The 25,745-nt window shown below is 31.0% G+C and overlaps 1 protein-coding gene across 1 annotated transcript; it reads left to right on the top strand.

Annotated features, from left to right (window-relative positions):
• The first annotated feature begins 19,200 nt into the window (after nucleotides 1-19,200).
• LOC129284787 (auxin-induced protein X10A-like) lies at nucleotides 19,201-21,672 on the top strand. The gene is made up of 2 exons (XM_054920263.1): nucleotides 19,201-19,542; nucleotides 21,370-21,672. The coding sequence occupies exons 1-2, from the start codon at nucleotides 19,306-19,308 to the stop codon at nucleotides 21,670-21,672; spliced, it is 540 nt and encodes a 179-aa protein (XP_054776238.1). The 5' UTR covers nucleotides 19,201-19,305.
• Nucleotides 21,673-25,745: the final 4,073 nt, after the last annotated feature.

Raw genomic sequence — 25,745 nt, 5'->3', positions numbered from 1 at the left:
TGATTGGGCTTGTGTAAGTTGGGCTTCTCTTCTATTGTCTTGACACCCCCCATCAAATGAGAGGTTGGACTTTTGACTAGACCTAGCTTATTTCTTAGATCCAGAAAACGAGAATGAGACAAGGCTTTTGTGAAAATGTGGTCACTTGATCTGAGGAAGGTACAAAACGAACAAGCATATGGTGCGCAAGAACTTGCTCGCAAATAAAATGGACATCCAATTCTATATGCTTAGTTCGAGCATGGAAGACTAGATTCGAAGCCAAGGTAGAAGCACTGAGGTTATCACACCAGACAGTCAAAATTTGAGTCAACTAAAAACCAATTTCAAAGAACAAAGATTGAAGCCAAGAGAGTTCAGTGATAAGATCTGCAAGTGCTCTATATTCTGACTCTGTACTCAAACAGGAGATGACTCTTTGCTTCTTCCCAGACCAAGCAATCAAAGAGTCACTGAGAAAGACACAGTAACCTCCTATGGATTGATGATCGTCAACATATGTAGCCCAATCCACATCAAAAAACCCATGTAAGGTGAGGTATTCAACTGGTTTTAGATGAAGAGTCAAATTAATCATTCCCTTTAGATGTTTGAGAACTCGTTTAGCTGCTTGCCAGTGAATGTTTGTAGGAGATTGTAAAAATTGGCTAATTTTATTGATTGCAAAGAGAATATCTAGTCGAGTGTTAACCAGATATTGTAATGCCCCAATTACTCATCTGTAAATTGAGGGATTTTCATAGGAGTCCCAAAATGAATAGATAGATGCTTATTTATAACCACAAGTGTTGGAATTGAAGCACATGATTTCGTGCCAAAGTTCTTGAGTAAATCAAGAATATATTTTTCCTGCTTAATATAGAGACTAGAATTATCTCTATAGGCTTCTATGCCCAAGAAATGATGTAGAGTGCTAAGGTCTTTCAATGGAAACAAGGCATTTAACTCTTTAACAAACAAGGATAACATAGTAGGATTGCTACTAGTGATAATTATACTACTAACATAAATAAGCACAAACATGATATTTTTCTTCACCTTGAATAGAACAGATATTTGTCACATTGAGATTGCTTGAACTCCCAAGTCAATAACGTGGCCTTTAATCTATCATACCAAGCCCTTGGGGCTTGTTTGAGTCCATAAATAGCCGTGTTCAAAAGACAAATGTGGTTGGGATATCTCTTATCAACAAAGCCTTATGGTTGTTTTGTAATCACCTTTTCTTGCAAATAACCATTTAGAAAGGCATTGTTGATATCTAGATATCTAATTGGCCTTTAAAACTAATAGCTAGAGTCAAAATAAATCTTAGAGTAACATGTTTCAAAATAGGGCTGAAAGTCTCATCATAGTCAATACTTGGGCTTTGTTGAAAACCTTTAGCAACAAGTCTTGTTTTAGGATTAAGAAATGTACCATCAGGATTAAACTTTGACTTAAATACCCATTTGCAGTCAATAGCCATTTCTTTATCAATTTTAGGAACTAAAATCCAAGTTTGATTTCTTACAAGAGCATTAAATTCATCTATCATAACCTTTTTCTAGATTTTTGAATTTAAAGCATCTTTAATAATAAATGGTTCTTCGTAATTAGATTTACTAATTTCAATCAAACCAATAAAAGGAGCTTTAGGTTTGAATATACCATCTTTTCTTCTGGTAACTATTTGATGTTGCTTTTGTGTAACACCTTAATCAGGTTCAATTGAAGATACTGTCACTACATGACGTTGAGGACTATAAACTTGATATGGTGAGGACATAAAAACTCTATTATTATTACTTGTATTATTCTCTGGTCATGCATAACTTTGAGGTGAATTAGGACCTTCACTAACAAGATGTTCATTGGTGAAGCAAATGAAGAGATAGTTGTGTTTAGTGATTGAGACAGCTAAGGAGACATATCACTAGAGAAAGAAACACTGACAAGGCAGAGAGAACAAGTGCAGGTTTGAAAACACAGTAGGATGAGTCTCTTCTAAAGGTAATTGCCTCCTATTTATGAAACCATTAGCAAAAGGAAACTCTTTTTCATTGAATTCAATATGTCTAGATATGAAAATTTTGTCGGTAGGACTTAAGCATTTATAACCTTTGTGTGAGTTATGTAACCAATGAAAACACACTTCATTATTCTAAAATCAAGCTTATGCTGATTATAAGCTCTTAGACAAGGGTAACATGCCATTCCAAAAACCTTTAAGTTGGAGTAATCAGGATACTTAGTAAACAACCTCATAAATGGTGAAATACCTCTTAGAACAAGAGTAGGAAGTCTATTTATGAGCACAGTGGCTGTGTGAAATTTCTCTCACTAATAGAATAAAGGCATTTTGGCTTGGACAAGCAAAGTAAGTCTTGTCTCCACTATATGTCTATGTTTGTGCTCTACTCTTCCATTTTATTGAGAGGTATAAGAGCAAGAATGCCTAAACATTAATTCTAGCATCTTGAAGATTTTTTGGCAAACTATGATATTCTCCACCCCTATCACTTTGAAACTATTTTAATCTTCTTCTCAAACTAATTCTCAACATGGTTCTTGAATTGAATAAACATAGATAAAGCCTCATCCTTAGATTTCAAGGGATTGATCCATGAATACCTGCAATAGTCATCAATAAATAGTATATAATAACGAAAGCCATTGGTAGAAGATAGGGGATAAGGCCCTAAGATCTATATGTATGAGTTACAGGGGATGAGGAGTTTCAGATGTTGAAGCTTTACAAAGGTGGAGAATGAGGACTTTCCATATTTGCATGATTCATAAAACATAGGTTTGAATTTTGCATTAACTTTCAAATTACATTCACTAACAATTTGATTCAAAATTCGGTCATTAGGATGACCAACGTCTATCATGCCAAAGTTTCCTAACATCATTACAACTTTGTATTATTCTTGTGATTAATACTCCAACTTCTTCAATAGTGAAAACACATCTTGATGTTGTCTGAGTCTTTGTCTTTTTAGCAGCAAAACTTTTCATCTTTTAAACCTTTATGGTATCAACTCTATAAAGTCCAGTGTTACTCTCACCCCCTTGCAAAAAATTTTTTTCTTATTTCCTGATTCTTAACAATAGCAACATAAGAATTCATTAGCGTTAAAGCATTATTGTCATCTGACAATTTTGAAATGCTAATAAGCTTTTTCTTAACTTTAGGTGCAAAAAAGAACATCATTCAATTTGACTGAGTTTTTGAGGAACATTTTGAATTTGTATAGAACCAATTTTTGAAACAGTAAGTTTTGACCATTAGCCATGAAACTTGACCTTACCATCATTAGACACTGCTTGATCAAGACTAGAAGCATCATTAGTCACATGAGAAGTTGCTCCACTACCAAGATACCATAAGTCATCATTGATAGTTTATGGAATGGCATAAAAGGCTTCATTAAAGCCAATAACAGAGGAGGAACCACTGTCAAAACTCCTACATTATTAATAGGAGGATTAAAGGACGCGACTAAACCTTTGAAAATATTTTTAACTGAGTGACCAGGTTTGTCACATAGTTGACAAGGAGGTTTTCCACTATTTCTAGATATGTTTCTTCTGCCATGTCCTCGTTGATTTTGTCCACCACGATAGCCACGCTAACCACCACGAGAATAATCAATCCGAGTGAAATTAGCAAATTAAGTATTGAGATTAAGTTGGGATAATTGACTTAGCTGATCTACACGACTCTCAAATGTGAGAGAAACTTGATTTGAAACTCAATTCAACTCATGTCCTCTTTAGAAGCAAGTTTAACCACAATGGCATTGTATTCACCATCAAGGCTAGCAAGCATTTGAAGAAATAAATCCAACTTGTGGAATAAAACTCCCACTAGTGTTAGACTTTCAAAAACCTTTCATCTTGTTGAGATACTCTTCCATACGCATCACACCCTTCCTAGTGCATTGCATTTTAGATCTCAACATTAGAATACAAGCCTTGTTTTTGTGCTCCAGCGATTTCACGAGCTGCATTCCAAAGCCAAGTGCAGTCGTTGAAACCTATTGTCATTTGAGATGAAATATCCCAGGTTATAGTATTAAGTAGCCACCTAAAAACGAGCTAATTAGTCGAGACCCAGTCCTCAATGCTGGTTAAGTTTAGTTTCATCCTTATCATCAAGAATAAACTGAGGTGGACATGGTTTAGTGCCATAGATGAATCCATTAAGCTTGAAACCTCTTAGAATAGGTAAAACATAGGTTTGCCAAACAATATAATTTATTCCGTCCAACTTGACAAAGACTAGCTGAGATAAGGAGGAAGGTTCAGTAAGGTTTTTGGTGAGAACAGCAACTAAAAAGAGTGAGCCGACAGATTCAGAATTAGACCCAGACTATGAAGTGTTTGATGAGATAGTAGCCATGGCTATTAGCCTAAAAGCTCTGGTACCAAGACAATCTTTACTCAAAGGAAGAAAGTGATAAAAGTGGTGCATAAAGCCTAATGAATATTATACTATATATAGAAAATGTACAGAAACCCTAATGAATATGTGTTAGCTAGGTATACAAAGAATACCCTACATCAAGCTATAAATAAAAATAATAAATAAACAAATATACTGGACTTAGAGATTTATAGTAATTATTGGGCTTGTGTAAGCTGGGCTTCTCTTCTATTGTCTTGACAAAAAAATAAAGGTAAAAATAAGATGATCAAAATATAGAAGATGATGAATAAATCATTTTCATAATGAAAAATGGTAATTTAGTTCAAAAGATTGGAATTATGATTCATAAAATTTTTGGAGGTGAAATGATTTCTATATTATGTGATATAAAGTATTGAGTTTTATCATGCTTACTATAAGGAGAAAGGTGATTTAATTCTTTTTTATTTTAATTTTTTAATCTATTTTATTCCTATTCATTCCATAAAGTTTGGTTGAATAAGACTTGTATATATACAAGTATAGAAATGACTCATAAGCTTGTGACCATTTACAAAGCTTTTCCGGTTCCCATAAGAATGAGACAAGAAAATTCCTTTAAAAAGCATATACTATCTATTGGCCTCTTCTCTCTTCTGCAGATGATATCTTTCTAAGTAATAAGTATCACTGATTTTACTACAGGTGCATGCTAGGCTGATAGCTGACAAAGATGAAAAAAAGGAATGAACTTATAGTAGTCAACATAAAGAAAATTAATTTATACTTGGGAAGTGGAAATTTAAAATTTATTTTGTCCTTTTGACAAAGAAAATTATATTGGAAATGTGTTTATCCAATGACAAATTGGTGAACTGACATTTCCACGTTGTCTCAATCAAATATTTAGAACCAATAAGGCGATGGAGTTGTAGCTTGGTGACTATGAGTTGTGTACTTAGCTGGTAGCGAAATTTCGGCCCCTTGGTTGGGGGGGGGGGGATATATATATATATATGTATATGTATGTATATATGTTATACTCTTTAACCGAATAATTCACAATTAATATTTTAATTATTTAATTTAGTTTTATAGCAAATGTAGAAGGGTGGCTTAGTTAAACTTGTGATGGTTGTTTACTTGAAAGTCCAGAATTTGAATCCTCCTGAACAATAGCTTAATTTTATTTTGTTTTAATTATGAAAAAATTATCTAAATGCCTTTTTCTTTTATGTTATTACAGAATAATTTTGGAGGCTTTTTTCTAATTTTCCCAATTATTCATTTGGATCAAATGTTTTCTCCTTCTTTGCCATTCAAATAGGGGAGGGCATAAGATAAGAGGGAGAGCAAATTTTTACAGTTTGGACCAATCCAATTCGTTTTGCAAAATGGGCTCATTTTCTAACCCAACCCAATCCACCAAAATTGTAGATTAGCTGGTTGGCCCATTAGGTTTAACCTGTTGCCCAGCTTTATTGTGACGTCTCAAAGGACTTGCTTGTAAATAATTTTTTTGTGTGTTAATTATTGATCAATTGTACATAATTTAAAGCACTCTGAAACACTCCCACTTTACCCCCTTCTCTCTTCCTTTTCTTTTTCCCTCTCTTTCTTTGTATCTTCCTCTGACGAAAACTCTCATAAGCCCGCATTCTTCTTATTTTATTTCTTCTATTTGACTGATTTCCTCTTTTATTTTTGAAGAAGCTTGAATTCTTCCTTTGACTGCATTTGATAACTCGAATCAAAAAGTTCATCAGAAGCAATGTTCAAAATTCAAAACATCTTGTATCATATCACACGATATATTTTTTTAACAGGCTTCAATCTAACTTTCAATGCTAGTCTCACACAAACAAGTGTTTAAGCACAAAGATCTAAATTGAATCAAACAGAGAACTTAACTCCATCACGGATCTAAAACAACGGTGATATTATGAAAAACAATATGATTTGTGTATTTGATAAGACTTTTGGATATTTAGAATGCTTAATTAAGGGACTTTATAACAATTTTTCCAAGAAAAGAGAGGGAGAATTTAAGTAAAGAACTAGGTAAAAAGTTAATTTTAAATTAGAACTAAATAATTTTTAAATAGTATTGCAAGATCAAGGGACTAAATTGAAATTATGTTTTAAAAGAAAATGATCAAATCCACCAACTATTGTCACTAGAGCTCCACTGCTGAACAATTGTCATCAATGGCTGCTGGAGGTGGCGGCCTACGCTTCCTTCACAGAAAAAAAGGAGACTTACATTTAAGTCTCACTCAACACAATTAATTGCTCATAGATTCATCCAATAATTAATTGTGTTCAGTGGAATTTTACAGTAATTCTCTAAAAATATATTTATAACCACAAAGCTCATGATGCTTTTTAATTATATAAAGCAAAATCTTATATATATATATATATATATAAACCAAGTTTCCAATCCAACTCTAAGTAAATTTGTCATTTCAATAATGCTTACTCATTAATTTCGTAAAAAAAATTATAAATATTTTGCATTTTTAATATTATTAATTTGTTACAACATGAAATAAACTTGCGAAAACCATAATTTATTACTCCATGAAAAAGTAATAGATGGCATCCACCGCATTTTCCCCACCAAATTAAAATTTCTCTCCACACATATGAAGCAATTTTGGAGAGAAAATGCATATTTGACATATTTTTTAATATTTACCATCTTGCTAACCCTCCGCGGCCACCTTCGCATAGTTTTGCGTTTCTATTACTGTTACGTATATTTTGATTATCATCATCATCATCATCATCATCATCATTATTTTATTCCACGTCAATTTTTCATTCTCAATGTTATATGTGTGATGTATCTCATTAAATATTTTACATTTTATCTTTCTATTATATTGCCCCCACACATATTTGATTTTTTTTTTCTTTAAATCCATATCTAATGACATCGATCGAGATCTTTTTTAAAGACGAATTTAGATGTAGAGATTTTTCAATAATTTGTCAGTTCTTCAAGTGCGTGTTCAGCTAATGAATGAAGAGAGGGGACTGGAATGAAAATTTGAAGGCATAGATTGAGAATGAGAAACAACAAAAGAAAAGGAATAGGGACTGAAACACCAGGAAAACTGAAATCACAACATTAACATTAGGAATCCATTGTTACATTGTCCCATAAATCATACTTATTTAAGACAGATCATTTTACAATATTTGAGATAAACCCCTAAGCCGTCAATTCCATGCAGAAAGTTAATGTCCTCAAGTGCAGTTCATGAGAATGCTTGATAAAGGCATAAGCAAGTAGCAACATCCCACTTTATGCAAGTTTTGCCATCCCATCAACATACCTGTAATCCAGAAACATAGTTCGAAGCTAACGGACGCAAAAATAGACAAAATAACTCTGATCTTGTTTTTGGAATTATCTCATACACCATAGCATTCATTAAATAAAAGGAAAATCAATAATGGGTCCCACAAAAAAGAATTCTAATTCTAATTATTCAAAAATCCCTCATCCGAAAAGATAATGAAGAAGTTATCATCATTACCATTACCTTGTCATTAATTGTGGTCTTGCTATCATTACCCATGGCCTTATTGTCAATTTTAACTCTGTATAATTCAATTTAAAATGAAATTCTTTCAAATCCAGGACATCGTAGACATTAGACATCATGACTTATTTGCAGTTAACTCCCTAAAGATTTGGGAAAATAGCAATTAATGACCACCAAATGAAATTTTTATCAGTCAAATATCAACTGTTATCAAAACTCAAATGTATCCATTGAAATTTTAATAATAACTCATTTTGAATTAGCAACAGTTTATTCAAGCTTGTTTTTTCTTTCAAGTTTTGACAACAAATGGTCTTTAATTGATATAAATTTTATTTAGAGTCCTTGATTGCTAGTTTCCCTAAAGATTTTAGAGCCATCCCTCCATTTCGGAAGACCTTTCAGAAATTAGAGCCCTTATATGGAAGAAGGACTTGACAGCTTGACAGTGATTTTCCTGGGAAGAAATATATATAATAGCAGTAGTAATAATAAATAAAAATCCATTGTGATGATGAGTATATATACGTGCTCTACCTCACATGGCTTGTGAGTCAAATCCTCTTGGGTAACATGGAGGTGCATCTACGAAGAGATCGGCAGAAATTCGAATTTCGGGGATATATGGCCGATCAACAACGAATACAACTTTGCCTGCTTGCTCGTCATTCCTGATTTCTTTCACAGGCAAGAGGGATCTCAACATCTCAATTCCGGCCAGGATAGAGAACTTTCTGTCAGTAAGAAACCCTGTGATTTTCTGACTGTAAGCAAGACTGAATCCGAACTTGTTCAGCGCCGTCATCACACAAGGCCTTTTTTATTTTGACGCGATAGAAGGCTTGGTCGTTGATATAGTGGTATGTGAAGTTGTTGAGAATCACACCTCTGGGAATCTTGAATTTCATCAGCAAATCGTGGGCTCTGCTGTTAGGACTGGATTGCAGAGGCTGGTTCTGGAGAGTTAGAGGGACATCATCGAATTCATAGGCTTCAGGATGGGTTATCAGTATAAGAAGATGTGAGCACAAGCAGAAGAAGAAGATAGGAGAGATGCGACTTCGTGGAGCCATGGATGATACTCTCTAGAAACACTATATCTATCGGATTGAATTGAATTGCACTCTTCTCTTGCAACCCGCCACTTCTTTATATAGGACTAAATTATATAATGTTCAAGATAATGTGAGCATAGGTGACGTTCAGCGTGGCATTAAACAAGACTTCCAAGGTGGCATCCATGATGGCACCAATAGTGGTAGAGTCCAGAAGCTGAAGATAATATTTGAGCTATTAAAACTCATTTAGTTTAATTTAGTCAAGTTTTTCTATTGTTATTGAATTTTTGTATTTAATTTTTAATTAGTTATTTTATTTATTTTATATTTTAAGCTTTAATAGCCTATTGTGGACTTTTGGGTTTAAATTATCTATTAGGGTTTTCATATTAGGATTTCTAGAGAATTCTAGTTGGGTTAGGATTTTTTTTATTCCTTTTTTAAACATTACTCATATGTAAATGGTATAAAGAAAGAGTATATGAAATAAAAAAATTATTTCTTTTTAACAAGCTTCGCTTGTTTATTCATGTTCAAAGTTGAATACCATATAGCTTTTTGGATAATTGTAACGTTGAGAGTTCATTGTTTGAGAGATTTTAGGCATGATTCCAACTCTTTGTGTGTGTATTTCAATTAGTGTGTTCTCCATGAGGTAACACATGGTAGAATCTTGACTTATTGTGTGGGCTTTCACTTCACAAAAGCAGTATTTTGGGATTACTAGGTTGTCTGAAACATGAGAGTGCACTTAAATTATATATGAAAAGTTCTATATTGAATAAAGTTGAGATTAATAACTAATACCCCTTCTAATTTCTATTATAAGATGCTTTCAACTACTTTACTAAAATCAAGAAAAAATAATTAAATCATTAACTTTGTTTAGATATAGAATAAACTTCTAACTTTATCCTCGCTTAAATGAAAAATATTCAAAAATATATTACATTTTCTCTCACATTTAATGAGTTTAAATAATATAATATTGAAAAGATATAATTAATATCCCATAGCGTGCATTCTATTAAGGATAAAAAAAATGCTTCTTGAAGTTGTCATCCTATTAAAATGTCGTGTCATTCCCCCTAGTTCATTTCTCCTCTTCCACCTTTGCTGTCAAGTGTGCTATCATACTTGAATATCTTAACACGATTAACTTTATATATATATATATATATATAAAATCAAACCCTATAGAACGACGAGCAATAATTAAAGGGATGGAGAGAGTGCGTGTCAAATAATAACAAAGTAAAAAATATAAGATAGCACCCGATAAATAAATATTTCACTTACTCATAGTAGTGTGTGTACATCTAGTTGGAATCCATATACATTTACGTTGTCTCATACATTATAAACGATCTTTAACTTTACAGAGAAAATAACTCTGATCTCCTTTTAAGAATTTTCTCCGACGCCAGAGTATTAATTGAACAAATTTAGTAATTAGTAGTAGCATCAAAATTTAGAATATGAATTAAACAGGATTTCTAGAACATTTCTTATATTATGATTGGGAAAAAGTACATATATACAGAAAAGATCAAAAATCTCCGAACGAATAGTATGATGAAGACAACAATGGGAATAATAAATCAATTACACATGAGGGCAATAAATAGCATTAATAAGATATAATAAAATGATCAAGATCACACTAATGCGATATGGTAGCAGGCGCTTGCGTCTCTGGTTCTGGAGAGAGCAATAACTGAACGTATGGGGCTGGTTTCTCTGTACGTGCGTACGTGTCTCGTTGCCTGAAAGACACGTTTCACAAAGTCAGATACAATCACACGTGGAACATGTTTCCCTTGATCACACCAAGCAGCTTTGGATCAATATTGTGTAAAAAAATCCGATATCAATTCAACCGGCTAGTCAGATCCAAAACTCATCCAAGTCAAATCAATTATTTATATAGCCGATCAGCCAAAACCAGTGTGTGCCAAGTGTGAAACGAAGGAAACCATCAAGAACCAGACAATTTGACAGAAAATCCGATAAAAATTTGGAAATAAATCTTGTCGTTTTTTTTTTAAGAAAAAATGTGACACTTGAAAGGGGGAAAAAAGCTTAAGACTGCCTTAAAGCTCCTTTTATAATGATTGGACACCCCTTAAATCTTATTTTCGATCTTTGCCTGTTTTTTCTTATCTCCAGAGTTGTTTTTGCTTATATATGAGGACATATTTTTACAATCTTTGTTGTCCCAATTATTTATCTATATTTTCCCTATATTTTATCCTTTTAATTTAGTTGTAATATATATAGCTCTTATAAAGTGCTTGATTGCAAAGATTTTGATAACATATATCATTCAAATCACTGATCTCGCTTTGGGCTTCTGTCTGTATTTCTTGTTTGAAATATAAGTTCCATATTCACTAAAAAAGTCTGCAATCTCATAATTAAGCCACAACATTTATAAAATATATATCATTCCGTTTTTTTTTTGGGTAAATTATATCAATAGTGCCATATATAGAACCTTTAGTTTAATCAGTCCACCGAGCATCAAATGCATTGCTACTTTTAGTTTTTGCAACTGAAAATTTATTCTCTTGGCTAGATTGACAAAGAAAGTGTTACATTATTCTTTATAATATTTTCTTTTCTTTTTCTTGATTCTAGGATATATAGCAAATGCAACCTAAGAAAAGGAGTTAAAGATGGTATTAATTTCACATAATATTAGTATGCCTTGTTTAGAGGGAAAGAAAAAAATAGAGGGAAAAAAACAAAGAAAGAAAATAGGAAAGAACTTTTCAATTGCATAATTTGAGAGAAAAAATCTAACGAGGGTTGAATTTAGTAAAAAGAATCAATCCTTTACAATATGATGAATTGAAGTTTAAATCCTCTCTCAAAGAGGTGTTCACTTTTAGTATTTGATCATGTCTCGAACAGAATTAGCTCCAATAAAAAAATACCTATGTGTAATCAAAAAAATAAGAGAGAAAAAATATGTTAAAAGAAGAGCAAAAAGGGTTAATATAAAAATCTTCCTTCGAAATTTTGATGTAGGCATAATTGATATCATGAAATTTTTTCTAACACAATGTCACTTCAATATTTTTCAAAATGTACAATATTATCTTAACCTTATGGTTAATTTGACCTTGTTAACTATTAACTTATTAATTTTGATTGTTAAATGCCTGGCTGGTCACATGGAGTCCATTTCAATTCTTTTTCTTCTTCCTTCGTTCCTTGATCTCAGCTCATGCCATAAGCCAACCTTCTTCATTTCTCCACCTTCATCTGCCATACCCTTGCTATTTCAACAAGTGCAAGTATTTTAATCGAAAACCCACCTATTTCAATAATTAAAAGTATTTTAATTATAAATAAAAATGACGGTTCCTTTATAACATTTTATTAATTTAAAATTTTCAGTTGTCATTATTAATGTCTTTATAAGATATATAATTCTCACTTTTACATATGAAGAAATTTTGAAAAGAAAATGAATATTGTTGAATTTTTATCACGCTTGCCCACACCCACCTTTTCCATAGCTTTTATTCTTTCTATTATTGTTACATATACTCCTTCCATTCAAAAACATAAGTTATTTTTTGAGGAGTTGAATATTTAAAAATGTAAGGTATTTTTTATTTTTCGAGATGTAATCATTATCTCTCTTTTTTCAAAAGTACCCTTGTAGATGAATAACTTTATATTTGTTATAGGGTATTTAATATGAGTAAATATAAAAAAATATGGTTGGTTTGAAAGTAGGTAACTACTTTATTAAGGGTGAGATTTGGTTAAAAATGTATTATATTTTTAAAAGGCGTGAATAATTTTTTATATTATTTTCTATTATATTATACTTCAATTTTTCATATTATTGCCGAGTACCTTCCTTTATTAGTTTTGAGCTCTGAGGAATTGTAATCGGGTGGGGCTTTGATTTTGGTTCAAACAAAATACCTGGGCAATATAATTATTTAATAAGATATGATAGTGTTATCAAGAGGACACACCAATGAGATATGGTAGCTAAGTTGGAGACAAGGACAGAGCACACTAGATGCATGCCAGCCATAATACTTACCGTTGCCCAGCTTCTGGAACGAGCAAATTAAAGGCATGCATGGGACCGGTTTCTCTGTGCGTGTGACACGTTGCCTGAAATACTGACAGTACTGTTAAATAATATCAAAATTAATAAACATTAAAATTTTTCAGTATAGCACACTTGAATTAGAACCATAAAAAATTAAATAGTGAAATTTTTTTTATAAAATTAATTTTAAAAAATAACTTAAAATTAAATAAATAAAGTAAGTTTAACTGAAAAAATTATTAAGTACAATCAATCACAATTTAATCACTTAAATTTATTTTTTTTATTCACAAAATAAATTAATTTTATTTGACCTTATTATTTTGGTTTTATTACATATTTTTTAAATTATCATTTAAGAATTAAATAAAAAATTAAGTTATAAATTAATTAAAATCTCAGTTAACTCACAACTTGATAATTATTTATATTAGCCATACCAGAAACAAAGTATAAATAATTATTCAAGTCAAGTCAAATTACGCCTGTATTACTATATCAATCAATAACAGCAAGCAAAATCTTAGATAAAATATATAACCCAAAAATGATACAATAAAGTTACTCTAATCAGAAATAATAATTAAAACATAAAATTGAAAGATAAAAAGAAGAAGAATAAATTAAAATAAATCTAAAATAATTTTTTTCTGAATAGAAAAAACTTAAATTAAAATTTAAAAGTCATAATTTGTGATTGATCACACTAAAAAAAATTAATTCTTCATGAAACTAAAAAATTGAACAAGATGAGAGTATCAGAAAAAATTATGTTGAAGGAAAGACACGAATAGCGATCACTACCGCTCGCGCGTTCGTTCCTCTTTACAGTTTTGCGCGGCCTCCTCTCTTCTCTCCTCTCAATTCTCCGCCGCCAACGCTCTTCCTTTTTATCTATGTTTGGTTTAAATCCTAACTGAGGTTTGAGAGGCCCAAACCTCAGTTGAGATTGTTGAAAGCTTATTATAGGTTAAAATTTTTGTTTGGATAAAAAAAAGTTGAAAAGAGCTTTTGAGGGGAAAAGCTCATTTTGGTTAAAGCTAATTCAAGGAGTTTCTCTTCTCAACGCGCATCAGTGAACATAGATGGTAATGCATTTTTAGCTTCTTGTCAAATTTCTCTCTCCAAGTGGTAAAGGGTGTGGTAGATGTATTATTATGATACTTAATCATCCATGACCCCTGGAAACAAATGACGCATTGTTTTCTTGCATGCAAAAAAAAAAAAGTGATATTTTGCTTTGTGGCAAATTTTACAATTTTTTTAAAAACTTTTATGGGAAAATATATCTACCAATTTATTAATTTATTTTCATTTTTATATTTAATATTTTATTATTTATCAATCTAGTTTAGCTTTTTAGAATTTAACGTTTCATTATCCATCAATTTATTTTAACTATTTTGTAATTTAATATTTTTAATTTATTATTTATTCAATATTTTAACAATTCATAAACAATACTTAATTATATATAGAGTTTTTTTAATAAAAAATTGTAATTTAAGGGTCAATGTTTTTTGTTCCAAGAATATCAAATCACGAAAAAAATTTCTACAGTAAAATATAATAAAACTAAATAAAAATAGATTATAATAAGAAATCAAAGATCCTTTTTTCTTGATATAGATTTGAATTTTATCTAATTGAAATTCATTCAAGCTAACCAATCACATGTAAAATTGTAATTTTAATCCACTTTTTTTAAAAAAATTGTAATTTTAAGTTTAATATTTTCCTTAAAAATATGAAATTAGTCATAAAAATATATACAAGAAAATTCAAATTTATTTTTTTTCTTATACATTTCAATTGGCTTTTGAATCAAATCATCCAAACAAGTTTTAGTTTGTTCAACTCACTTTTAAAAAAAATATATCCAAACATAAATCACGTTACAATCACAGACTTTTATTCTAACCTCAGTTTGCTAACCTCAGTTCATTCTAATTTCAGTTAAAAAATTTTTTAATCCAAACACACACTAAAATCTAATAATTTGTCAAAAAGACAAAACTATCCTTAACAATCCTAACTAAAAAGTACATTAAAGAACCCAAAATAAACATAAATAAAATTTATAAAATTTAATTATTGACTTGATCTTCAAGCACATGTCCATATTCTTCTATTAAAAATAATCTCCATTAATATCTTCTAAATTAGATTAAAAAATGAACAAATAAAATAAAATAGAAAATATGTAAAAATATCAAAGATATCATTTATACTTTAAAATTCAAAGATTTTATTAGTTAAAATCCAAAAGTTCAAGATTGACTAATAAAATCAAATAATATCTAATTAAACTCAATTAGCCTTAAATAAATATTTAATTTAGAATTTTATATATTTATTTGAGGCTAATTGAGTTTAATTGGATATTATTTAATTTTATCAGCGAATTTTTAAATTTTGAATTTTAACTAATAAAATCTTGAATTTTTACAAAGCCAGCAATCACACATGGCTTAAAGCTCACACAGAGATCTGAAGACAAAGAAGTCCCAAGCCAAAGACTACCTACAAGCATGCAAGTGCTCAGCTACTCAGCTTGTTCAAAGATTTTGAAAATGCAGAAATTAGTGGGGTCAAAAGCCATCAAAGACTTTTCTAATAGGCTGATGAACATGATATACTAATTGGGACTTTACTATTGGACGAATTTTGCTCTTAAAAATATGATTTTATGATTTCTTCATTGGAAGAATAACCAACGGTTTTATCAAATAAAGGCAACACAATCACAATAACACAAATGTTGATTCAGAAGAGGATCCAGAATTTGTTTGTTGCCACAAATTATACACAAAGCACTAGAAGGAGTAAGTAATATTTTCTGATGCCTGTCCATGACGAAGTGTTTCATGACCTTCATTAAATCCACGACCTAATACGATAGTAGAAGCGCAAAGCAAAGGTATTCGAAATTCCCATGAAGACCAGTTTTAAAAGCCCGTCAATTTTTTCAAGAGAAGCGACGTGTCATGATACAAGGCTTCTTAGGAGTAGTCCAAAGAGAAATATGGGTTCGGGATGAAGTAAATGGGCCGGGAAGGATATATCAAAGGGTTATATTTACCATTTCTATTATTCCATACCATTGTCACTTTCCATTAATCCTGTTGAACCGGCAATCTGGATTCGGAATTTTCATTAAACAAAGATGAGTTTGTGTTTTATCGTTTGAGTACATTTTTTAGTTCATTACATAACGTTGTAGTCAGCAAACTAAAAAAGAGAAGTAGAAAGAGGAGGCTAGGAGGAAAGTTAAGTTCTTTCCTCTAAACTTTACGGTCAATGTTAAGTTATTTTGATGGATTGGAGGAGAATGAATTTTTTTTTATAAATTTAATGGATACCTATACACTATTATTAACTTAAGGATACTAAAAGCGTCTGACTGGAAAAAAATTTTTTAAATATTTTTGCACTGAAAGTGCCATAAACCTTCTGGATATTTTTGTGTCTTAAAGCTTTAAGTAAAAACAGGAATTATGTTTTACATGTTGACTTAAGGGGAAGAAAAATGTTATAACCCTTAATCATGTAATTCAAGTCAAGATTTCGCTTTAGGGGTAACCAAAGCATGTTAAGCGCAACACCCAATACTAAAGAATTATATAAATACATATCGATTTTAATTTCTAAATTCTTTCTTTGACTCGTGTCAAATTTTTATGCATAAAATATATCAAGAATTTATGATCTAACAACACAGGAATTGATTAAATAATTTATAATTCAATAGCCCCAACCAAAATCTATCAAGAATTGAAGTAGACGAAGAAACTTCAATTTAGTTCCTAGTCTTACCAACTATTGAATTGAGTTCCACATATTTTTACGAATTGAGATACATAAATGACATTAGATTTTCTTTATATAATATAATTATTGTGTTGAAATTAAAATGGATATATAAACCACTCACAGGCTATATTTCATTTATTTAAATGTCAAATGTAAATTGATTTGACTTGTATGTGAAAAAAGTCTCATAATGATGTGAAATTGAGTTAGAAAAAGGGTATATAAATGAAAAAGACACAAATTTAATGATTTAAACTTGTAAGTTAAGATGTAGTGTCACTCTCATTTATATGTATTCTCTTAAAATTGTTAGCTTTTTTTATCCATAGCACCATAAAACGAATATCACATGCATGGACATCTATATAATGTCTGAATTGATCGTCTTGCACAACTATAGAGCCCAACTCCAAGTACTCTTCACGCGGCCTTTGTCTTGAAACACTATGACACAGTCCCTCATGTATGAGTTGGCTTGATAGTTGCTTTCACTCTAAATTTAACACATTGATCCTTGAAAAGTTCCTTTCTATAAGACAATACCATGTGATGATGTGGTATGGCCCTTGTCCTTTTGAGACCAACTTATATATCGCAAAGCAACCCATCATGACTGCTCATTGGACAATGTACGTACATCGCAAGTGCATGAGTTATGACAAATAAAACAGCTGTGAGAAAAAGATTGTTCCGTTATGGTCATCAGATCAAAAGTGATTTAAACAAAAATAATGTCACAAAATGATCTGGATTATATGGACACTAACGAACACTAAAACAAGGGTTATTCTATATTAGACAATATTTTTCAAGCCTGTTGTCAAATACTCCTTCTGTTAAAAAATGTAAGAAATTTTTTGAGGAGTTTGATGTTCAAAAATGTAAAGCATTTTTAATTTTTTGATGTATAATCATTTTTTTTTTTCAAAAGTGTCTCTATTGATAAATGACTTTATATTTATTGTAAGGTATTTAATAGGGGTAAATATAGAAAGATAAAGTTAGTTTGAAAGTAGATAACTACTTTATTGGAGATGAAATTTGATTAAAAATGTCTTATATTTTTTAACAAAATAAGTATTTATCACTCTATACTTCAATAACAATATTTGAAAAATGTTTCTTATTTATGCATGATGCAACACTTTTAAAATTGTTCTAGAGAAAAATATTAGTAATAGTCAAAAATGTTGAAGTGATACTTTTAAATACTTTATCCATATCAAATTATAAGATACTTTAAAAAAAAAATCACATACCAACAAATCTCATTAAATAAACTTGACAATCTTAATTTTTTTAAAAACAAAAATATAAATTTTTAAAAACATCGTCAATTTAATAACCTTAAATCTACACTTAATTACTCTAGAGAGAGAGAGAAATGGCAATATTGGAATAATCTTGCTTAATAAAACTTTAATCTTCTCAAAGTATTTTATATTTTGAGATACTAAATTTTCTCTAAAATTATTTTATAATTTAGGATAGATGGAGTATTTCTCAATATTATAAAGGTTCTTAGTTTACGCACAATTTTTTCTTGCATAATCAGTTATAATTAGCTCTCATTTAGGACGCACCTAATAACTTCATTAAAGCTAAGGAATCCTATCTGTCGATCTTCTTCAGCATTCAGAAACACCTCGCGCTTTTACCCAATAAGAAAAAAACCCCTAAATGTTAATCAAGTAACCCAATTATGTTTCCCTTTTATAGTTGTGCCTAATAATAAGCCAAGAAGTTTCCCCATGAGAGGCAACATTCCAGACACTTAGTTAACCAGCTCATCTTAAGAAGCAAGTTTATAATTGCAATTTTGTAAAAGACACTTTAGTTGCTTCAATATTATGATATGGACAAGCCAAGAAATTTTGCCTTTGAAGACATGCCAACCATTTCCCATACTTTTAGTTCATTGCCGCAGCAATATATGCTATGAAGTGGACTACGATTCTACGAAGATAATGAAAACATAAGAGATGTTGCAAGCATGTCAACAAATTAAAACGACAGTGATTAAAAAACTTGAGAGAGAAACTATGCCTTGAACTGTTCAAAATTCAAATGATCCGTCATAGTACTTGACGAAGACATAAACAGCATCATCTGAACGTTCTGGTTCATGTATGATCTGGACTGGACAACACCTCATTTAGCTGCTTTTGATAACACGCCATGTGATCTCTAATAATAAGTCCTTGTCTACCGTTAAGCCTTATCACATTGCTTCTCTGGCTAATTAATTATTGAAGGGAATGAAAGCAAATTAAAACCCTTTCATCTATATATACGCACCCTCGTATTTCATATTTTTCAGAAGCAACACAACTAGATCTTTAACAACATCCTCAAACATTTGAATTCGAGCACTTTCTTCTTCTTCTCTTAAACTCAAAAAATATGGGTTTTCATTTCCCAGGAACTAAAAGGTCTTCATTTGGTGCAAAAATGGCTTCTTCAAAATCTGGTGATGTGCCAAAGGGATATGTTGCTGTATACATCGGGCACAAAATGAAAAGATTTGTGATTCCGATTTCGTACTTGAATCAACCTTCATTTCAAGAATTGTTAAGTCAAGCTGAAGAAGAATTTGGATATGATTACGTGGGTGCCATCACTATTCCATGCAGAGAAGAAGTCTTCCAAAATGTCACTTCTTCCTTATTAAATGGGTGTTAGCCGGCGAAAACATTAGTTTAGATTAATTAGTCAACACAATTTTGTATGGAGTGCACCTCAGATTTTCCTTTGTATATATATATATATAGAGACTTTTCCTGATTGAATTAGTTAACGTCATTTTTGTTTCTTATTTTATATATTTTTTGGAACCAACCTCTTTGGTGCACTGTGGTCATAGAATTAATAATCAAGTCCTATGTCACATGAGATCATATATTTTATTCATAAAAATAGGAGACGAGTTAAAGTAATTAAAACCAGTTCCTTCAATGTTACGTTTCATAGCTGGCAGAGATAAGATGCGTCCGCATTTGGTGTGCTGAGTGCTCACCAAGGTCAGGAGGCATTTCATCCTAACATGATTTATACCGTTCATTTAAATTAATTTTTAAATTTTTTAATATTATGTTTATTAAAATAAAAAGTATAAAAAATTTTAATATTAAATCTGAACTATTTAAAATATATTTAAACGGCTAATTTGTAAAATTTATAATTTTTTTAATATTAAATTAGCCATCTAAATTATATATAAATTGTCCGGAATCTATTTGGATAATCAAATTGTAAAATTATAAAAAAAATTAATATTAAATTGGACTGCTAGATTAAATTTATACTGGCAAGACTGGTAATGAACATATTTGTTAAAATTTTTATATTTTTATATTAATAAATATAACATTAACAATATTTGAAAATTAATTTAAATAAAAAGCAAGGATTAATTTAAACTAAAATGGCTGCGTGCTCATCACCGAACGAACAATCCAAGATATATATCGCATGTAAATCTAGTCATTCAAGTCTAAGATTATCTTGTACTACTATGAGGAGCCAAACTTCATGTACTCTTCACGTGGTCTTGCCTATACTAGTTAGCAGCCATGCTATTCTGGCCTCCAAACACTGACATAGCATCCGTTAATTTTGGTTCTCCAATCACTATACCTATACACGTTAATTAATCACATGAATTATGTAATTGCAACTAGACATGGCCACCTCACTTATAAGACAGAATTACTCTAAGGATTGAGCTTCATTCCGCGCAAGCAAGCATGCATATACATACACATACAAATTACATACACATCCTGAAGCATTATCTGAGTTCAAATTTTCTTCTACAAGTCTTCAACTGTATAATTAATTAATTTGATGACAAAGATACTTTACAACATACATTAGTTGATTAGTCATAACATATTGATTGACAAATATTAATAATGCATCTTTAAATTTGAAGTCAAACATTGTGCTTGAGGTGGTTTGATTCTAGAATCAAGAGAGAGCTTCAAGAAACCTTGGACAGAAATCAACCCACCCCTTCTGGGCGAAAAAACAAAAAAGAGTCCTTTAAGTTCTACATCCCTTGATTGTGACCTAATGTGAAACTCCATCAATCACTGCATCTATCTTAGTTGGTACGTAGTTGTATGTACAAAGGCATCCAATTGAGGTGTGTCAATATGAAGAAAAAAATATGTGAAATATCTAAAGCATGTCTACAAAATGGAGTCTCGCCTTTAAACAATGCAAGAATATCAATCTAGTTGTCTTCAAGTGGGTACCAATAATTGTACTTTCATTCAAGGTGGGTCTTATGCATCTCCTTAAACGTTTATAATACACACTTCCAAGACAACACACCACGTGATCTCCCATGGTAACACAACCCTTATTGTTGCTCCATTGATCTGTAGCTGACCTTTAACAACTATAAATACACACTTCCTCTCCTATTCACAAGCAACACAAGCCAATATTCCAATCCTCAAGAGCCAAAAATCTAAACATTACCAAATGGGTTTTCGTTTACTTGGTATTAAAAGAACTTCGTTTATGTCCAGTGCAAGAGCTTTGAAATCTGTGGAGGTCCCAAAATGCTATTATGCGGTATATGTTGAAGAGAGAATGAAGCATTTTGTGATCCCCATATCATACTTGAACCAACCATCGTTTCAAGATTTTCTGACTAAAGCTGGGGAAGAGTTCGGATATAGCCATCCAATAGGTGGCCTTACTATTCCTTGCCGAGAAGATGTATTCTTAGATATTACTTCTCGGTTCAATGGGCTATGAAGAAATAAAAGTGAAAGAGATTGATTGGCTGACATAGATTTAATGAAATTTTAGCAATATACATAGGCATTTATTCAGTTGCCAAAGTTCTCTTGTTCTTTCTCCACTCTTAGAAGTAGAACAAAGTAAATGTTTATCTAATTCAGATATTCACGAACAGGGTAATATACCCTGATTTTTTGGTCCATTCCGACAACTGTCAAGCTTCTCATTAGTTTCTGTTTATTCTAATACTCCAGCAACTTTTTTTTTTTGTGAGAATTACTTCTTTTATTGCAGTTTGAACCCTCCATTGCTGATCCCATAATTTTAAGGCAAACCCTCGTTAATGTATTCAAGGTTTCATCACTGCCTTAAATTTGGTAAACCTAATGATGGAAGGTGGTTCTCATACAATTTGGAATATACGTGGACATGATTATCAAGATGCTTAGGATTTTATCCAAAGAAGGTGGTTCTCATCCCTCATTAAGTTTGAACAATCCCAGAACATATTTTTCATAATCAATTTTACCCAACGGATATCCAAAAACTCGCATACTTGCTTAAACATATTCCCTTCATTTGTGTGCTTGAGCGTCAAGACCATAAAGTCATATGTATTTTTATTTTCATTACCTCTATCTATAATGCTCTTGAGCAATGAGCACATGTAAAATTGTAGGGATTAGATTAATTGTAAATGTTGACTTCTATATTCCTTACAAATCGAGTAATTCAAATCAAGGTTTCGCTTTAGGGGTAACAAAAGCGTGTAAAGCGCAACACCCAATATTAAAGAAGATATTTAAATATCGATTTCAATTTCTAAATTCTTACTTGACTCGTGTCATACTTTTTATGTGTATAAAATATGATCTAACTTTACACAGGAATTGATTAATAATTCAATGGCCCCAACCAAAATCTATCAAGAATCGAAGTGGACCAAGAAATTTCAATTTATTTCCTAGTCTTACCAGCTCTCGGCCCAAAAAAAGAAAAGAGTTTTACGTATTTTTACGAATTGAGATACAGAAATGACGTTACATTTTCTTTATATATTATAATTATTGTATTGAAATCAAAATCAATATTTAAAACCACTTGCAGGCTATATTTCATTTTTGGAATGTCAAATATGAATTGATTTGACTTGTTATGTGAAATTAAGTTGAAGAAAATATATATAACTGGGAAAAACATATAAGTCACTCACACTTATATGTATTTTCTCCAAATTGTTAAGCTGTCCAATTTTTTTTTTTTTGGAAAAATTACGAATAGATCCCATGGAACACAATAAGTTCCGTGAAATTTAAAAATCACAACCAAGTCCCTTGAAACTTGAGTATAATTTAAAATTAAGCTACAAAGATAATAATATCCCTATTAAACATATATTACATCAATCAAATAATTAATTTTCAACTACTTCATCAGCAATTTATAACAATAATTTTAACTTTTTGCAATTATAACTTCACGTATCTAATAATTAAACATTCATGCATTATTAAGAAAGTTTAATATTAATTATTTACAACTACTTCATCAGTATTTTACAATTATAATTTCAAATTTTTAAAACTGTAATTTTGTAAATACAATAATTAAACTGAGATTATTTCCTTTTTATCCCAATTTTAAATTGTACTCAGGTCCCTAGGGATCTAATTGTTGTTTCTGAATTTTATGGGATTTATTTGTAAATAAGTTTGCTCCACGAGACTTATAAGTAATTTTTTTTTATCCATAACACCATAAAACGGATGTCACATGCATGGAAATATATAAAATGTTTGGATAGATCGTCTTGCACAACTATGAAGCCAAACTCCAAGTACTCTTCATACGGTCTTTGTCTTAAAACACAAGGACGTAGCATCCATCACTTTAGGTCCTCCTCAAGATTTCCAAATTTTAATGGGAAACTATCAATTAAGGATTGTAGGAAAAAATTTATGTTATTCAAAGATCAATAAATTTTGAAATTTCATTGTAGTCCATCAGTCTTTAAATGAAATTAATTTTTATATGAAATGACCAACTTACTCTTAAAAGACCCCTATTAAATTATTACTAAAAAATAATTTAATAATTTTGAATGACCTTCGGTGGTTGATGCAGATTATAGCAGGGGTGACTTCTTAAAAATTATTTTAAATTTTAGTGGCAATTAAATCATTTTATATAAAAAATCCATTTTATCTAAAGATTAATAGACTACACTGTAATTTTAAAATTTATTAATTCTTGAATGATATAAAATTTCTCTCGTGATTCTTAATTTATATTTTCTCAATTTTAATATGTCCCTCTTATATGAGTAATCATGTTTTTATTTTATTTTTTGGAAGCAAAATGAGTTATCTTGTTGATAGTTGTTTTCACTCTCATTTCACACATTTTATCGTGAAAGGTACCTCTCTACAAGACAATACATGTGATGATGTGGCCCTTGTCCTTTTGCGAGCAACTTGTATATCACAAAGCAACACATCACCTCTGTGCTCGTAGGAAAATGTACGTATCGCGAGTACATGGTCATGACAAGTAAAACAGTTGTGAAAAAAGATTGTTCCCTCAAAAGTTTATAGTCATCAAATCAAAAGCGATTTGAACGTAACTAATGTCTTGTAGCTAGACAAAATTAATCTAGATTAATATATGGACAACGAACTCTAAAACTAGGGTTATTTTATGTTAGGAAACATTTTTCAAGTGTTGTCAGGTATTTATTGCTTCAAATAGTAATCAACAACAACATATGAAAAATTATTTATCTAGACATTAGACAATATTTTTAGAATTGTAGCCAATTGAAATTTTGCTAAAAGCCAAAAATGTTGCAGCGTGCGCTTCAAAGTATTTCTCAATACCATAAAGGTCACTTAATTACTTTATGCACAATTTCTTGGGTAATTGGTTATAATTAGCTCTCATTTAGGACATACCTCATACGACATCAGGTTAGAACATACCTTATAACTACATTAATGGAATCAGTGTCTGTCATCTTCTTCAACATTCAAAAACCCAACGCTTTTACCCAACAAGAAAAAACTCCTAATGCTAATCAAGTAATCCAATCATGTTTTCCTTTTTTTAGCTGTGCCCAATAATAGAAGCCAATAAATTTCCCCATGTGATGCAACATTCCAGACAGTTAGTTAACATGCATGCTGATCATGAGAAGCATGTTTATTGCAATTTTGCAAAAGACACGTTAGTTGCTCCAATATAATATGCCTACGTAAGCCAAGAAATTTCCCCTTTGAAGACATGCCAACCATTTCTCATACGTTTAGTTCATTGGTTCTACGACATATGCTATGAAATGGACTACGAAGATGAGGAAAACATGAGATGCCTCAAGCATGTCTAGAAATTAAAATGACAACAATTAAAACACTTGAGAAAGACACCATATGCCTTGAACTGTTCAAATTCAAATGATCCATCATGGTATTGACGAAGACATCATGTGTCTGGACTGGACAACACGTCATTTAGCTGCTTTTGATAACACACCATGTGATCTCTAATAATAAGTCCTTGTCTACCATTAAGCCTTATCACATTGCTCCTCTTCCGCCAATTAATTATTGAAGAGAATGAAAGCAAAACCCTTTCATCTATATACACACACACTCGTATTTCATATTTTTCAAAAGCAACACAACTAGGTCTTTAACAATATCCTCAAAGATTTGAATTCAAGCACTTTCTTCTTCTCTTAAACTCAAAAATATGGCTTTTCATTTCCCAGGAACTAAAAGGTCTTCATTTGTTGCAAAAATGGCTTCTTCGAAATCTGGTGATGTGCCAAAGGGATATGTTGCTGTATACATCGGGCACAAAATGAAAAGGTTTGTGATCCCCATTTCATACTTGAATCAACCTTCATTTCAAGAGTTGTTAAGTCAAGCTGAAGAAGAATTTGGATACGATTATATGGGTGCCATCACTATTACTTGCAGAGAAGAAGTTTTCCTAAATGTCACTTCTTCCTTATTCAATGGGTTTTAGCTTGCGAAGACAACATTTTTTAGACTATTCAGTCAACACAATTTTGTAAAGGAAGCATTCCA

Source organism: Prosopis cineraria, unplaced genomic scaffold (genome assembly GCF_029017545.1).
Source record: "Prosopis cineraria cultivar Desert tree isolate PC_DT_omini unplaced genomic scaffold, ASM2901754v1 PC11, whole genome shotgun sequence".
NCBI classification, from domain to species: domain Eukaryota; kingdom Viridiplantae; phylum Streptophyta; class Magnoliopsida; order Fabales; family Fabaceae; genus Prosopis; species Prosopis cineraria.
This window is presented reverse-complemented; position numbering and strand designations above follow the sequence as displayed.